At 42.1% G+C, this 18192-nt stretch overlaps 1 protein-coding gene across 3 annotated transcripts in view; it reads left to right on the forward strand.

The window, feature by feature from the left end:
* Window positions 1–18192, forward strand: part of AMOTL1 (angiomotin like 1) — a 69638-nt gene that overhangs the window by 41954 nt on the left and 9492 nt on the right. For all 3 annotated transcript variants that reach the window (XM_083361944.1, XM_083361942.1, XM_083361943.1), the window contains 5 exons: window positions 2377–2466; window positions 10199–10344; window positions 12468–12617; window positions 17112–17302; window positions 17987–18112. In XM_083361944.1, coding sequence (XP_083218070.1) covers window positions 2377–2466; window positions 10199–10344; window positions 12468–12617; window positions 17112–17302; window positions 17987–18112 — 703 coding nt within the window. The remainder of the gene's footprint in view (window positions 1–2376; window positions 2467–10198; window positions 10345–12467; window positions 12618–17111; window positions 17303–17986; window positions 18113–18192) is intronic.

The raw sequence follows: 18192 nt of genomic DNA on the forward strand, positions 1-18192 counted from the left end.
TCCCTCCTTCCCATGATTTGTCACTAGGTCGACCTAAAGTCTTAACCTCTGCCAGGATCATAACTTTAGTAAATCCAGGCTTTCATTGGTGATTTTTAGTAAAACATAAGAGAAGGTGTAGAATAGGTTACCCCATTTAGTCATGATCAGATTACATATGGCATGCCCTGCTAATGGTAAGGATGATACTGTGCAGTTTTGGTACATTTTGGCTAGAATGCCACAAGCACAACTAAATTTTATTAATTTGTATAAAGCATGCTTGAACTATTCCGTGCAAACCACGATCTAAAATCTATCTCACAAACCAGCATCACATCAGCTTAGAGATAGAAGAGGTATCCATTGACCATTCTATTTCAATTTTGATCCAAAATCAGAATGGGGTAATTTGGGGTAGGGAGTGGGGATGCAGAGAGGTGTGTATCCAGTGACATGACGTGTGTGCATGCACATTTTTGTTTTGCAATATTCTGAGATGGTCAGGAGTTTAAAAAAATGGGAATGATTCTGCTTTGTCCTGTAAAAGTGGTAAAAGTCTAATTTATTTCAGTCATTTCTACTTATCGTTATGACAAAGGTTAAGCATTTTGGCACTGACAGTGTAATTCTGGGGTGCTGTGGGGACCACACCTTGAGATTTTGGGTATTGATGGGCCCGTGGTTGCTTTGGCCAGTTCTAAGCTATCATATTCTATTCTATATTGGCAGGCTAGAGACCAGACAAATTATTCCCTGTCGTGACTTTTAGAAAATTAATATAGATAAGGTTGTCTGGATCAGGTTGCAGATGTCTACTTAATGGTTCCATTTATTATTGCTTGACCCAAACATGAACCCAGATTGCTTCTGCTTTTAGTTAATTATGTACAGGATTTATTGTCTGCAAAGAAAAACTTGTGGCTAACACTAATTATATTTTAGGGAAGGGGTCTCCACACTTGGCAACCTTAAGACTTGTGGAAGACTTGCTGGCTGGGGAATTCTGGGTGTTGAAGTCCACAAGTCTTAAAGTTGCCAAGTGTGGAGACCCTTGGTTTTGGGGGAAGCCAGAACTGTAAAACAGAGATTGAAGTTCTCCAAGTATGAAAATCAGAGTATATGAGGAGGCATTTATATTGAGGTCAATCCCCTGCTCAGGGCTGGAATCTTATATTATAACATCCAAAAACAACTACAGGTGGTGCTCGACTTATGACCACAATTGAGCTCAAAATTTCTGTTGTTGAGACATTTATTAAGTAAGTTTCACCTATTTTACGACCTTTCTTGCCACAGTTGTTAAGTGAATCACTGCAGTTGATAAGTTAGCAACCTGATTGTTTAGTGAATCTGGCTACCCCACTGACTTTGCTTGTCAAAAGTTTGCAAAAGGTAATTCACGTGACCTTGGGACACAGCAATGGTCACAAATATGAACCAGTTGCCAAGCATCTGAATTCTGATCCCGTATCGTGGGGATGCTACAAAGGTTGTAACCGTGAAAAATGGTCCTAACTGACTTTTTTTCAGTGCCATTGTAACTTTGAACGGTCACTAAATGAACTGTTGTAAGTTGAGGACTACCTGTACATATCTGGCCTTTTAGTTGAAGACAGCCTGGGAAGAGAGCCCACCATCTCTCTGGATAAGTGATTCCACAGACAAGCTGCCTGTACTCTTATGAAGTTTCCCCTGGCATGTATTCAGAATCTGCCTTCCTGTCACTGGTCCTGCAGTCTGGAATGAGGGGGAAAAAACACATTTGCTCACAGAGTTGTGCATTTTGGGCTGGTCCTTAAAAAGGTATTGCCTGACTGGATTTGGAATCTCTCCCTCTTTCTCTCTCTTTTCATTAGCTACAGCGTAAACTATTGACTGCACTCTACAGTGGCTACTTTTATTCCCCCCCCCCCACAACTATTGCAAAAAGAGGAGATCTGTATAGATCCCTTTGTTCGCCTTCCTCGTTTTGTGCTCCCCCAAAATTTGTCTTAGTCACAGGGTGACAAGTCAGGGAGGAGATAGGACAGAAGAAATTCCCTCCGTCATAAGATCTTTTCCTGGAGCCCAGTGCCATCCATAAGCAGAAATAATTTTTTGGCTTGAAGACACTAAGTTAGGATCTGAGCCAGCCTTCCCCCAGACACTCCTTGATGTGTTCTAGGTTGGAGAAAGTTGAGCTAGGCTGAAGTCTCCAGAAGAAAACCTCTCCCTTCTTCCTTATTCTCTAGTATAATCTTCCCTTTCTGGCTGCTATTTAAATTAGTTTCTCTCTGACTCTCTCTTCTTAAAGTTTCTATGTCACGCTTGTTAGCCTGCCTCTTACCGTTCAAGCATTCAGTGCAATACAGGTGATATATTTTATTCTTAAAAATCTTTCTCCTTCCTGTGCAGACCGACTGGAGACTGCAAATAGGCAACTGGCCAGCCGAGAGTTTGAGGGACATGAAAATAAGGCAACAGAGGATCTTTATGCCTCTCAGAGTGAGTGCCGTGTTAATATATACTGGACCTACGTTAGGAAATGTAAATGTATGTGATTTCACTTTATTTCCTAGCACCTGAATTTTTTTTCCCCTTCTGTTTTCTGTCTTGTTTTTTCTGGAGAGATTGTTGTAGCAGTTTATGGTAGGTAGGGGATAGGGAGAAAGTGGGAAGATTTTGAATATTTTTATGGAAGTGAAAAGATCTGAGAGGAAAAAGGAAACCCATCCCCTGATTTGCAAATTCAATTTTTCCCACCTTCTTGGTTCCTTCAAAATTCATGCAGAACTCAAAGTGGTAAAGCAATTAAATGTGGTTCCTTTGTTAAGATGTGCAACAGATATTTGCATTCTTCATCCCCAACATGTCGATGTACTCTGCATCACCTGTGGAGTATATTCTTGAAATGAAGCTGAAAAGTGAGTATTGCCCACACAGGGATGGCCGCCATGTTGACTTTTTTGACCTTCCTGGTCTCTGCCCAGCCCAAAGGATTCAGTGAAGAATCTAGGTCTGCAAGTACGCAAGACTTGAAAGCTGCTCCCAGTGTTGCCCTTAAGTTGGAAAGAAATTCTTGTTACATACCTGAGGAAAAATGGCATTAACTACATTTAATTAATTTTAATAAGAGTTGTCTTGGCTCTGTCTGCATTATCCCTAGCCCACAAGTGCACCTCATTAGCCCAAATACGTCTCCTTTTATTGTAATGTTAAGTAGTCTTTTAATGTCCATTCATAGGTAAAGAACAACATTGCACTGGGTAGGAAACTGCTGAGTATGAACTTTTGGCTCAGATTTGTGGAGATGTAAAAAGAGAAATAAAAACCAACTAATCAGTAACAAGGGACGGGCAAGAAAAACTTTAAAATCCTCATCGTTTTTCATAAGAGGCAAAATAGTCCGGTCACTGTCCAAAAATAGATGCTATGTGATGCTGTAGGAAGAATCATCAATGATGAATTTAGTCGTTCTGGCCCTACTTTTTCAGCCTAACAAAATACCAAAAAGATGACAATTTTTGGTCACTGTTTCGGAACATTAGTGCCACTGATCACTCAGGTTGTGTTTAGACATCATGTTGATTCTCCATTTTTACTCTTAGGCTTATCATATTTAGTTCAGTAGCCACTGAGACAGTAGCCTTCCATACATTGTATTGTTGTGAATTTACAACTTGATGTTCTACAGAGAAATGTTATTTTGTCCATCCAGAATTAGAGTCAGTGTGGAGTGGACCAAATGACACAATGGCTTTCCATGTGCTCTTCACCCAGGGTGCATGTTGGATTATAAATTGTAGAGATCTGCTGTAGAATATAATAATAATAGTAACAAGATGATGATGATGATGATGATGATGATGATGATGATGATGATGATGATGATGGAAGGGACCTTGGAGGTCATCTAGTCCAACCCCCTGCTCAGGCAGGAAACCGTATACCATTTCAGACAAATGGCTGTCCAGTCTCTTCTTAAAAACTTCCAGTGTTGGAGCATTCACAGCTTCTGGAGGCAGGTTGTTACGCTGATTAATTGTTCTAACTGTCAAGAAATTTCTCCTTAGTTCTGGGTTGCTTCTCTCCTTGATTAGGTTTCCATCCGTTGCTTCTTGTCCTGCCTTCAGGTGCTCTGGAGAATAGCTTGACTCCCTCTTCTTTGTGGCAGCCCCTGAGATATTGCAACACTGATATCATGTTACCCCTAGTCCTTCTCTTCATTAAATTAGACATACCCAATTCCAGCAACCATTCATTATATGTTAGCCTCCAGTCCCGTAATCATCTTTGTTGATCTTCTCTGTACTCTTTCTAGAGTCTCAACATCTTTTTTACATCATGATTATATCTTTCATTTAATCCTGGCTGATTTAAAAGAAATGAACTTAGTTTAAGGGCTAGGAAAATTGCTAAATGCCTGACTATTTTCCAAGAACTGGATTAATCAATAAGGTTGCAGGATGGCAGCTTTGAAGTCAACCAGCCTAAAAGATGGATGCAATCAATTAAAGAGTGCAGTGCCTCTAAGCAGCTGTCAGCTTGTAAGGTTTTGTCTGAGCAGGAGAAATGAGCTAAATTTACAGTTTTTACATATTGACTACAAATCTAGGATCTGCCCGTAGATCCCAATAATTGTCCATTATAGCTGGTATTTGGGCTAGTTTTTTGGGACTGGGACAGCCTGCCCTAGATTCTTTGGCAGCACCACAGCCTCACCAAAATACAAATGTTTATTAATTTCTTAGTTGACAATGTTTATTAAAGTAAATGCACATCTATGTACACTTTGCTAAAAATATTGCTGGAACTACCACAATGCATAACTAATCTGAGCTGTTGATCCACAACATAGGAGCAAATGTAGTTCCTTAAAGGACAAATCATACAAAATACCACAGATGTTTGGCATGAATACTCTATAAATACTCAGGTCCAAGCTACAAATAGAAGATAAAATATTTCCAAGAATAGAAAGAGGATTATGCAGATCCTCATCAGATAGACTTTATTTATTTACACTCAGATATTCACAGCCTTGTGAATACCGTCTATAGTATAGTCTTGAGGTACAAACAGAATTGGGTATCCTGGTTTAACTGGCAAGGTGTTTTGATGCACTGCTAAATGGCACTGCTAGAATATGGGTGCCCGTTTTAGAATTTCTTCCCAAACGATTATCAGGTATATATGATAGTAATAGCAATAGCAATAGCACTTATATACCTCCTCCCAGTGTTTTACAGCCCTCTCTAAGCGGTTTACACAGTCAGCATATTTCCCCCAACAATCTGCTAAGTTTGCTAAGCCGCCCTGAGTCTTCGGAGAAGGGCGGGATATAAATGGAATTAAAATAAAATAAAATAAATAAATCTGAGTCCTCATTTTACTGACCTGGGAAGGATGGAAAGCTGAGTCAACCTTGAGTTGGTCAGGATCGAACTCCTAGCAGTGAACAGAGTCAGCCTACAATGCTGCATTCTAACCACTGTGCCAGCACAGCTCCTAAGTTAATTAATTAAGATAATGAAAGTATTGGAATCTTATCAATGCATGTACAGAGAGAGAGAGAGACAGAGTGACTGTATATAAGAGCGGTTTGAACTTAAGCAGAGCAATCATGCCTAAGCACATTTATTTACTGCTTTTTACAGTAAAAAGGTCGGCAAAGAGATCACAATACGCCTTCAGTTATAATCAATGGTTGGAAAAATTGTAAGACAAAATTATAGTGAATTTAAATTGCGCACATTTGAATAAACAGCAAATAAATATCATACTTGATATTGCAAGAAAATTGGAAAACAAACTTAACAAGGCAAGTACAAAATAAGAAAGGTGATCTGCACAAGTAGCAGTTGTCTTTAACGTATTATGGGTGCAACAGCATAAATGCAGTTCAGAGGATTTAGTTTGAGGTTGTTTCAGAGGAGGCTGGAAGCAAGAAAGAAAGATGGGGGGGACTTGCAACAATTTTCTCAACGCTCCCCTCCCTTAAGTGTGGATACTAACGCTTGGCCTTATGTTTTCCTCTTTTGAGCAGAATGTTTAGAAAAACTGATAACAGTGAGCTAAATAGAATTAGGGTTAGTTTTGTTCTTTTCTCCTCATGTTCGAGGACATAAAACATATGCTTTGCAGTAAAATGGATTTAGGTTAGCATATGTATCATGTGGAAATATTTGTGCCAGTTTACTCTTGTTTGCCAAGGATTCACTTAGAATACTTTGGTGGAGTTCTGGGACAATTTAAAAATGCATTGAATAGTTGGAGTGAGTTTGGATGAAAGTTACCAAACTAGTGACTGGGCACCAGGTCTTAAGAACAGCTAAAGCAGTGTTTCTCAGCCTTGGCAATTTGAAGATGTGTGTACTTCAACTCCCAGAATTCCCTAGCCACCTTTGGAATTTCGGGAACTGAAGTCCACACATCTTCAAGTTGCCAAAGCTGAGAAACACTGAGCTAAAGGAACTGGATATGTGTTCTGTTCCAGCCTACGACCGGCCCTGTTTGTGTGTCAGGGACAACCCCTTTTTCCTTTTAACAATCAATAGGCTGGGAAAAACCCAACCCAAATTTATTCCAAATAATAAAGTCTTTCAAATAAAAAAGCAGCAGAATATTTTCTTCAACCAAAAATACATGATTCAAAACATCCAACAAGAGTTAAACAAGAGTCATACAGATTAGCAAGAACAGACCAGGATTCTCTGAATGTCTCTGAACGGTTGCCTTCAGCAACCAGCCCTACCCACACCTTCTCCTTTTATTATCTGTCCCAAGGCGTGGCTTCTCAATGCCTTCTCCTCCTTTCACCGAGTTGCCTCATAGATTTTTTCTGCTCTGCTCTGCTGGATTGCCTTCTGCTTCTAGCGTCTCTGAACAGATTCAGCTGTGACTCCTCTGAGTCCGACACCTCCTCCTCACACAGCTGAGCCTCATGAGGAAGATGACTGGAGGGGCCAGGCTGAGAGTCCTGCAGTGCATCAGAGCCTCCCTCCGACACTGAAGACTCTCCAAACCCCTCCTCCTCCTCAGATTCCTCAGACTCAGCTGCTGGGAGCACAGGCTGACACTGAATCACAATATGTTAGAAGATTGAGATGAGATTGATTAGCAATCTTCAGACATCTTATTGGTTGTCATATAAAATTGGCAGTTGGCTTCGTTTTGGGTCCTGGGATTGGATCAGAACAAATAGGTTGAAACTAGAGAGAAGTAGACTTGGATCAGATAACAGGAAGAATTTCCCGATAGTTAAGACCTGTTAAGAAGTGGAATGCACTGCCTCATAAAGTGCCCTGTTCCTCTTCCGCGGACATCTTTGATCAGAAGAGGAATTGAATTCAGACTGAATTCCCATCTGTTTGAAATACTGTAGAAGATTCTGCACTAAGCAGGACATTTGATTAGAGGACGTGTAACCCGTCCTACCAACCCACGCCTTGATTCTGTGAACTGAAGTCTAACATATTTTGCAGGCCACCAAGTTCAAAAAAACTTATGACGTGGTTAATCTTTTTCCTTTTTGTGATCTCATGTGGCGCTTTCCTTGTCCTTTGTTTTTTTGGGGGGAGAATAGAGGGAAAATAAAGGGGGGGAAATGTGCAGGTATTTGTGCCTCCTTATTGTCAACTCAGTGAAAATTTACTGTTCCTTAACTCCCCTGAAAATTCTTTATCCGAATGTTCAGGACCCCAAATAAATGTTTCCCGCAGAACGAACAGGCAGAAGAAGTTCCTCATGCAATGAGACATAGCTCATGCTGGGGCATCTGAACTATTTGGAGATGCTTGGCTGCAGCTGACGTTCAGTGAATTATTTCCCATCCGATGACTCAGGGTCAAGTTCACATGAATGGGGCAAAGCTAAATAAAGCACAGCAGTGCCTCCCACCCACCCCACCACCCCCAATTGGTGTTGATATTAGCGAGGCCTTGCTGGAATCAACAGCAGATATGTTGTTTCAAGCCTACTTACAAGCTTTGTCTAATGTAGCTTTCCCACCAGCGTGGAGGACTACTTTGAATCTGTGGGGATATGTGCACTCAAACACATCCATTGTGTCTGTTATCACACAGGTCAAACGGAGGCTCATCCTTAATTATTTGCTTTTTTTCAATGTAAGAATATTGAAATTAATATCTCTTTTATGTTTTCGTGTCATTATTTAAAAATTCATGTTAGGACCAGTGAGGGCTGAAATGTGGAAAGCGATTAGCCCCTTCTGGATCTCTGCATATATGCACTGTATAGGCGGGGGTATGTGTAGGTGGAGAACCAGTTTGGTGTAGTGGTGAAGGTGCTGGCCCAGAACCTGAGTTCGACTCCTCCCTTAGGTATGAAAACTGGTTGAGTGACTTTGGGCCAGTCTCAGCCCTGCCCACCTCACAGGATCGTAGCTGTGAGGAAAATAGGAAGATGTAGATATGTTAGATATGTTTGCTGCCCTGAGTTCTTTGTAAAAATAATAAAGGCATGATATAAATAAATCATGTATCACTGAGTGATAAAAAAGCAGGATAAAAATCTCATAATAAATTATAATACCAGGTGAGTTTGTAAAAGGCTGTTCCCCTAGAATAGGCAACCCTGGCTCTTTTATGACTCGTAGACTTCAACTCCCAGCATTCCTGAGCCAGCCTTGCTGGCTCAGGAATGCTGGGAGTTGAAGTCCAAGAGTCATAAAAGAGCCAAGGTTGCCTATCCCTGCCCTAGATGGCTCTTATAGGGAGCAGATTTAAAACATCTCCAGATGTTCACATATATCTTTGCTCCATATTCACTTCACCTTGTTTAACGACAACATTTAGTTAGATAGGCACACAATGCTGCAAAATAAACACGTGGGCCCTGAGATAGTTTGCAAATGGTAAAGGTGACACAGCCTTCAGCAGATCACAGACGATTTGTCCTGACTGAGGCTGTCAGGTGAATGTTCAAGGAAGGAAGTCACGTTGAGTGAGATCTCAGTTTTGGTCCATACCTGGTCCTGTCTCCCTCCCAAATTATTTCTTCTTTGGGCAGCTGTTTATTTATAGAGTGATTTTTCATCCCTATGTACTGGTAATAACAGGGATTCTATAAAAGAGGCCGTATAAAAGAGAAGCAACTTAGAACTAACAGTGAGAACAATTAACCAGTGGAACAACTTGCCTTGAGAAGGTGTAGCTGCTCCATCACTGGAGGCTTTTAAAAAGAGACTGGACAGCCACTTACCTAGAATGATCTAGGTCTCCTGCTTGAGCAGAGAGTTGGATTTGAAGACCTCCAAGCTCCTTTCTTACCCTGTTATTCTGTTAAAAAAAATCTATATGTAGAAGAAACAACCAAGGGTACATTTAGACTTGAAGCTAAAAACAGCTTGGCTTTTCAGCAGTGCAAGAAAGTGCTGAATGCAATGGTAAAACAACCCATTTTCTTTGTTTAGGATTCTCCCTCATAATTCATTTAACTTTTAAGATGCACGTGTATGTCTGAAGCTGCAGTCAATAACTGAGACCTGTTCCAGAATCCATAGTTGAAGTCCACACATCTTATAAGTTGCCAAGTTTTTTCTTTATTAAAAAAAACTTGTTATATACGTAGTTCTCAACTTACAACTATTCATTTAGGGGCAAGAAAGATTGTAAAATGGGGCAAAACTCACTTAAGAAGCGTCTTGCTTAGCAGTGGAAATGTTGGGCTCAATCGTGGTCATAACTGGAGACTACTTGTACAGATCTCAGTATGAGAATGAAAAGCTAGCCAATCTTGGACTTAATGGCTCAACTGATGATTTGAACCTTGATCTGCCTGCTTAGTTGGAAATATTTTAATCCTACACCATGCTGACAAAAGGCTTCTCCTGCCTTTTCCCCCCCCCCACCCAACCATCTGTTGAGGTGGTTAAATGATGGAGTTCCAAGAATGTCCATGGCAAAGGGGAAGATTTTCTATATAATAAATTATAATTCTAGTTTAGGCACTCTGGGTGCTACTGGGAGTTTAGTCTTTCATAAAATGGCTACTCATTATCTATATTTTCTTACAAAGTTTGTATTTTGAAGCCCAGAGCCATAATTAGTTATAAAGGTAATGGTGAGCACCAAAGTTGCTTTGCAGCAAGCATGGTGCAAATTAGGAGAACTGTCTGTAAATATCTCAAGAGTCCCGGATACTAATTTGGATCCTGCAAACTGAGAATCTTAGGTTTTTTCTGAAGGATCTGGCCTTGACCTTGTTGCCCTTCTAGACAAAGAGTACTTGAAGGAGAAGGAGAAGCTAGAAATGGACTTGACGGCCCTGCGCTTGACGAATGAGGAACAGCGAAGGCACATTGAGATCCTGGACCAGGCTTTGAACAGCGCCCAAGCCAAAGTCATCAAACTAGAAGCAGAGGTGAGAGGTTAAGTTATCTCTCGAAAACAGACACTTGTTTTCTTTCCCTGGGATTGGTGTGGGTGGACAAATTCTCCTGTTGGTGTTAAGGATGATGGGGTTGGCTTCCAATCCAAACATCAGCATTAAAGGAGATATTTGGTCTTAGGATACAGCAACGCTTCTGTGTCATCTGGAATATTTTGACCGAAGTGTCCCAGATGCTTTAATCAAGCTTCTCAAGAATCATTTCTCAAATTCCTTCATTATGTTGGTTGTCTTTTGGGTTGCCTTTTTCTGCATCTTTCTGAGTTTGTTTGTTTTGGTATACATTAATTGGAAACTGCACAGTTTTTTAAAGAGTAGTCCCATTGGACTTAGTCATAACTTCCCATCTGCTAGCTGTCATATGTTCTCAGCATTTATTATTGTGGCTTGAGTAACCCAAAACATAAGGGAGGCCAGGCATCTACAACCCAGAAAGTATGAAGAGCATCTGCTGGGTACTTTCTGAATCGTATTAAACAAATGCAAAAATAATCCAAATCATAAAACAAAAATCATTAAAAACACATTAAAAACAATAACATCAATTAAAGCCATAAAAAAATAATCTGTGAGAGTCAAATCCAATTTATGAACAGTACCGTTAATAATACTATGGAGTTTTTGGTGGGCTCCGAGCTTGGTTGTTTGCTTGCAGCCATTTTATTACCTTACTAGGTAACATCTTCACCTCTGTGAAGCAACCAGCCAAGCTCAGAGAACACCAAGGACTCCACAGTTCAACCCTGAACTACATATATTCTCTTCTAGTAATGGTGCTGAGAGGGACGTGGTGGCTCAGTGGGTTAGGACACTGAGCTTGTCGATCAGATGGTTGGCAGTTTGGTGGGTTGAATCCCGAGTGCCGCGTAACAGAGTGAACACCTGTTACTCGTCCCAGCTTCTGCCAACCTAGCAGTTCGAAAGCACATAAAAAATGCAAGTAGAAAAATAGGGACCACTACGGTGAGAAGGTAACAGCGTTCCGTGGGCCTTTGGCGTCTAGTCATGCCGGCCACATGACCACGGATACGTCCTCGGACAAACGCTAGCTCTTCGGCTTTGAAACAGAGATGAACACCGGCCCCTAGAGTTGGAAACGACTAGCACGCATGTGCGGGGGAACCTTTACCTTTACCTTATTAGTAGTGCTAATACTGTTTTAAGTATGTTCTGTGTCCCATTATTAAGTCCTTATAAAGAGTTTTAACTCTTGGTTTGATTCCCAACTTGCTAAGAAGTTGAAGTTCGTTCCACTAGAACTAGTTTCCTAGTCATATGAAAGAGGCTAGAGTTGTTTTAGACCCTCAAAGTAGACTGGGATTTCCTACTATCACACATGGTTGGCGAATGGATAACTGCCCAGCTAATCCATAAACTATGTTCAGAGTTTAGCACAGCAGCTGTGTCACTGACAGTAACAATTACAGTATATTCAAAGACGCTTTACCATTAGAAGGGGGAAAATACCCTTATCTAGGTTTCCATTATTTCAGAAATGACATACAACATTCATTTTAATTCGCTTCCCAGCTGGAGCAGAAGATCAGAGGGAGCTCCCACAAAGATTGAGAGACCGAAGTTAGAATACACAAGCTGGAAAGGAACACCATATTTCCCCTCCCTTTTCACGAATATACACAGACTAAAGTTAAGACGTGAATGGGTTGCTGTTGCTATTCCAGCAAAGGCATGGTTTATACGAGCCTCGGTGAGCTGAAAATACTGAGCGAGCTATAAACAAACCATGTTGGGATTTAGTATGGGATGAACCATTTCCAAGATCTCCAAGCTATTTTGAACCAAAAGCCAACTCTTTCTCTCTTTTTCCTGCATACACATGCAGTCTTGCATAACAACAGTCCCATATAATTTTCCCCAGTAAAATTTCTTTCTTGCTGCTCTCATTTCCTTGCTCTGGATTGTACTGACAGGTGGGTTGGCCAGAGAGTCCTCTGTTTTGAAGAGAATAAAAGTTGGAAGCATTTCGTTAGAATTATTCCTCTCTTGGGGATATTGAGGTGAACTTCCTGTGTTTGTCTGACTAGAGGTCAGACAAAGTGACTCCCATCCCTGAGTTTCTGTGATTCTGCCTTCAGCTACGGAAGAAGCAAGCGCATGTCGAGAAGGTAGAGAAGCTCCAGCAGGCCTTGACCCAACTTCAGGCGGCCTATGAGAAGCGAGAGCAGATGGAGCATCGGTTACGCACCAGGCTGGAAAGAGAGTTGGAATCTCTGAGGCTGCAGCAGGTGAGAAACTGAGGGTGAATCTTTGGTCCCCTGGAATGAGTTAAGGTGCTGTCAGATCAAAGGCTGCATGACCAGAATTGACTTTGCATTTGTAATAAGTACTGTACTCTAATCAGGGCTTTTCAACTTTTTCACCCATTGTACCACTGTTAGGAGATGGCAACATCCGAGTACCACCAGTCACCTAGCAAGGTGTCAAAAACTTGATGACCAAAAAAAAAAAGGAAAAAAGTGATGAAGTACAGGTAGTCCTCGACTTACAACAGTTCGCTTAGTGACTGTTCGAAATTACAATGGCACTGAAAAAATTCCCCCCCAAGCCACAGCCGAGCAAGATGCCTGCCTGCCCACCTGGTGGCGCTCTTCCTCCTGTCCGAGGTTTTCATTGTGAGCATTTCTGTTGAGGATTGGCAGTGGGGGTGGGGGTGTTTGGGTTTTATCCCCCCCCCCCTGCTGGGTGGTTGCAGCAGGTTTTTGTCACTTCACATGACCCTGGGACACTGTGACCATCATAAATATGAATCAGTTGCCAAGCATCTGAATGTAAATCACAAGACCCTGGAGATGCTGCAACATTCCAGCTGATCAGCGCTTCTTCTGGGCTCAGAAGCGCCAGGATCAGCGCCGAGCTCCAGCTGCAGCCTGGTGCTGATTGATCCTGGCACTTCCGCTGAGCCCTGACAGCCCTGCAGCTCCAGCCATCTCTCGCTCAGGCTTGTGTGGTGCTGCCACCACTTCAGCTCATTCCCCTCCCCCGCTACCACTTTTCTAGGGTGGTTGTGTACCACCTGCTAGGTGCAAATGTACCACAGGTGGTACCCCTACCACTGTTTGAAAAGCCCTGCTCTAAATTATGGCTGCTGCAGCACCCCCTGGTCACATATACAAAATTGGCAATCTACTCACCCTTACAACCAATCACAGGGTTGCTGTAGCATCTCCCTGCCTATCTTTCCCCCTGCTGGGTCTCTTGGGCCTTCCTCCCACCAGGTCTTGGACTTGCTTCCCGTCCCACTGGGTCCCACAACCTGAACCCTCCATCACACCAGTCTACTTACCTTTTCCAAAGCTAAGCTTTGGGAAGGAGAACCGGCTTACCTGCCATGCAGTCTTCTTATATGGAGGCCGTGTTGTGCTGCCCTGGAAGGGGGTGCCATTTTGGGAGCGGACACAATTCTCAGATCAGGAGAATTGCATCTGCTTCCAAAATGGCACCCGCTTCTGGGATGGCATCATGCAGCCTCTGTATAGGAAGGTCATGCGGTGAATTGGCTGCTTTTACTTCCTGAAGTAATCTTTGAAAAGGTTAAGTGCACTGTGGTGTTATGAGGGGAGCAGGCCCCAAGGGCTTGGGACCCAAGAGGGTGGGAAGTGTAGCATGGGGTTCCTCAAGGGGTGAGGCTCCATTGTGGCTGTAACTCAAGAACTACCTGTACTCAATTTTTGGTGTCTGTTTTCTCGATAGCAGTATGGAAGTGGCTTGCAATTGTTTTCTTTTAGGAAGTTTTTTTCAATTTCCCTAGAATTCCTAAGTGGTTTCCCATCTCATTGCTAACCAAGGCCAATCCTGCTTAGTCTCTAGGATCAACCAAGGCCAACTAGGTACGGCCATCTGGAGTGGCAAAGACACCCACAATAAATGAGCTACACCGGCTGTATGTACAGCAGCAATAGCTCCAATAAGCTCATCGGTACCTTTGAATCTGCGTAAAACTGAGTTGAAATCACTTTTTTTTAAAATCCCATTTATATCCCGCCCTTCTCCGAAGACTCAGGGCGGCTTCCAATCTAAGAAGCACAAATCAATGTGCTTAGCAATAGCCTTCATTCTATGTATATGCCTGCTTATTAGGACTTTTGGGGGGGGGCCAGCGGCATTATTACAAAGTCAGCTTATTGCCCCCAACAATCTGGGTCCTCATTTTACCTACCTCGGAAGGATGGAAGGCTGAGTCAACCTTGAGCCTGGTGGGACTCAAACCTGCACTAATTGCAGGCAGCTGGTATTACTTAAGGAGGCATTAGCCCACTGCTCCACCAAGGCTCTTGTGCTCCAAGGGACATTTGGACAACCCAGTAGTCTTATGTGCACTTTGAAGGTGCAACAGTTGGTTTCAGGCACTTTTGGCAAGCATTCGAGGTTGTACCAGTTTGCTGTTCTAGATGCCATTTCTAGAAGTACAATATTTGGAGAGCAAATAATTGTCATCATTTAACTTGTTGTTCTTTAGATCAGAATTCCCCAACCCTTTTGGGCACCAGGGACTGATTCCATGGAGAGAGGTTTTTCCACGGACCGGAGGGGGCATAGTTTTATGTGCTGCCTGCATCTCATGGATGGGGCTTTGTTTGTTTGTGCAGCCCAGTTGCTGGCATGCCGCAGCCCAGTTCTGGTCCACGGACTGGGGCTTGGGGACCCCTGCTTTAGACCACAAGTGTTAGAATTGTCCACATATAGTCTTTCGATTTAGAGCTAAAATTCTAAATTATTAAAAAACAAAATAATGGGTCTGGCTGTCTTCGTTGGCTTCTGTTAATCCACAGGCCAGAAATCTTCTGAGTTTGGCATAATTTATGATAATTTAACAGAATCCAGCCAATTCAGTTACTAGGCATGAGCGAAGAGCTTTTGCTTTAATTAATTGGCTTTCTGAGAATTACTTTTTAGGAACCTAGTTGTCACTTGCCAAATTGGAATGCTTAGGCTAGGGATATTTTTATGTGAAGATTGATCCTTATGAGCAGGTGTAAGATGGTAGTGAAATATTACCATAGCTTGGAAAATTATGTTAGATCACTTCCTTCTGTGTATCAAGGTAAAGCATTCTGGATAACCATTACTTGAAGATATATTTACATTGACATGAATGAGGTGGGGAATGAGGTGCCTGAAAAAACACCCGTGGCTTGCTATTATCAGTGGCATAAACTACTAAACTACAAGTTTGTGCATCCGCCAGTCTTCTTCCCAGCTGCCACATACTAGAATAAACTTTGGTGGCACAGTGGTTAAAATGCAGTATTGCAGGCTAACTCTACCCACAGCCTGGAGTTTGATCCTAATGGGCTTAAAGTTGACTCAGCCCTTCCATCCTTCCAAGGTCAGTAAAATGAGGAGCCAGATTGTTGGGGGCAATAGGCTGACTCTGTAAACTGTAATCAGAGAGTGCAGTAAAGCACTATGGGGCGGTATATAAGTCTAAGTGCTAGTGCTATTGCTAAGAGAGGACGCGGGTGGCTTGTATTTCTGCCTGAAGCTAACAGGTTATATCTATTTGCCAGCTAACAAAAGTAATTGGTGGAATCAAACTGTGGTTAGGGATCCTGGCTAATAAAACGTGTTGTAAATGTAATTTGCTGGATTGCCCCTGAGTTTTTCTAGAAATGAGATGAAAGAGGACAGATTGCACATACCTTGTTTTTGAGTTTGTGGTTGGAACCCATTGCCTGACGTTCCACTTGAATATAATCTGTTCTTTCCCTGAAAATGACTAGGATTGGTCTGCTTTGATAATAATTTATACGCTGCCTGATTCCCAGGGGCTCTGGGAGGTTAATCTGACTTGTCTTATCAGCTGAACCCAAATGGATAAAGCTGAAAGAACATTCAAAGTACATTTTGACTTTGGCACCATTATCACATCTGACATATTTCAAATGGGTTGCCTTTTGCCTAGCATAAGTTGAGTACAAACATGATTGCTCATAATTTTTTAAAAGGCGAGGCACATAAAGGTGTTCCTGTTTCGGCTTTGCAAACTGTTTTGTAATATTTATTATGTCATGCGAAGTGTACCTTGTAATGCATTAGTTGCATGAATTTTTTTTTGTCCATGTCTAGAATTGTTCCATGAACTATCCTAGAATCTCAATAGGCTCCTGTTGCAATTTGGATGAGGCTGCATTGTTAATGTCCCGGGTAAACGTTTGGAGACAAAGGGACATTGTAGTATGCAACCTAGGGTGAGGAATGACTTCCAAGATTAATTTTCCCTTTAGAAAATTGCATTGACAATATGATTTTTCATGAAACTGAGTCAGGACTAAGGTCACCGAAAGCAATGAAATATTTATTTTATTTATTTATTTTAATTCCATTTATATCCCGCCCTTCTCCGAAGACTCAGGGCGGCTTACAAGCTTAGCAGTATGACTTTGTTGCCATATTTTAAGTGATATTTTTTTATTTATTTTTTATTTTAATTCCATTTATATCCCGCCCTTCTCCGAAGACTCAGGGCGGCTTACAAGCTTAGCAGTAGCCTTCATTCTATGTATATGCCTGCTTATTAGGGCTTTCACACACACCCCCAAGCGGCATTATTACAAAGTCAGCTTAATTGCCCCCAACAATCTGGGTCCTCATTTTACCTACCTCGGAAGGATGGAAGGCTGAGTCAACCTTGAGCCTGGTGGGATGTAAACCTGCACTAATTGCAGGCAGCTGGTGTTACTTAAGGAGGCATTAGCCCACTGCATCTTCCTTTATTTCAGAAACAAGGGAATTATCAAGCAGCCCCTGTACCTGAGTACAATGTCCCGGCCTTAATGGAGTTAGTGCGGGAGAAAGACGAGAGGATACTGGCTTTAGAAGCTGACATGACCAAGTGGGAGCAGAAGTACCTTGAAGAGAGCACAATCCGGCACTTTGCCATGAATGCTGCAACCACAGCTGCAACAGAAAAGTAGGATTTATTGACCTTTTTACATGTATTTATTTGTTAACCAAAATTTATTGAGATGGCCGAATGACAGGCTTTTCAGTGTTCCATGGATGTTGGGTGAAACTCAAGAGCTTTTGAGATCTTTTTAAAACTCACCATGGACCTCTTGTGAGATATTGAGAGATTTGGTGGTCTCATGTGATTATGGAGATTTGTAAGTCCACATACATTTCCTTCCTTCCTTCCTTCCTTCCTTCCTTCCTTCCTTCCTTCCTTCCTTCCTTCCTTCCTTCCTCCTTCTTCCTTCCTTCCTTCCTTCCTTCCTTCCTTCCTTCCTTCCTTCCTTCCTTCCTTCCTTCCTATTTATAACCACCCATCTCCCTCACAAAGGGACTTTTTGGTAGTTAGTGGAGGCCATTAGGATGTCATGACACACCTGGGCACTGCATTGGCATCCTGCAATGGCAGAGGAAGTCCTAACCCTTAATGAGTAAGTACCTACTGAGCACCCAGAGGCAACTAGGCATCACTTGTGGTCTCTTTGGCAAAAAAGAACCACAAAGAAGAAGTATGAAAGACATTCCATTTTGAGAGACAAGAAAGCTTCCCTCGACTAGAGAAGCAGATAACTGGATTGACAAAAGGAAGGTTCTTGTATTTTGATCACATCAGATAAAAGCTTTTTTGGGGTTTTTCTGTTGCCAGAGATACTTTGGCCACCAACCACTCCCGCAGTGGCAGCTACAGTGAGAGCTCCTTGGAAGTCCGCATATGGCAGGAAGAAGAGACGAAGATGCAAAACAACCAGAAGTGTCAGGACATGGAATACACGTAAGGAAAGAGCTGTGAAATAGCTGCTATGGGATTTGAATGAAGTTTTGCAGTGCTGAGGTTCCCTGCAATCCTTAATA

Source organism: Vipera ursinii, assembly GCF_947247035.1.
Source record: "Vipera ursinii genome assembly, chromosome: 4".
Taxonomy (NCBI): domain Eukaryota; kingdom Metazoa; phylum Chordata; class Lepidosauria; order Squamata; family Viperidae; genus Vipera; species Vipera ursinii.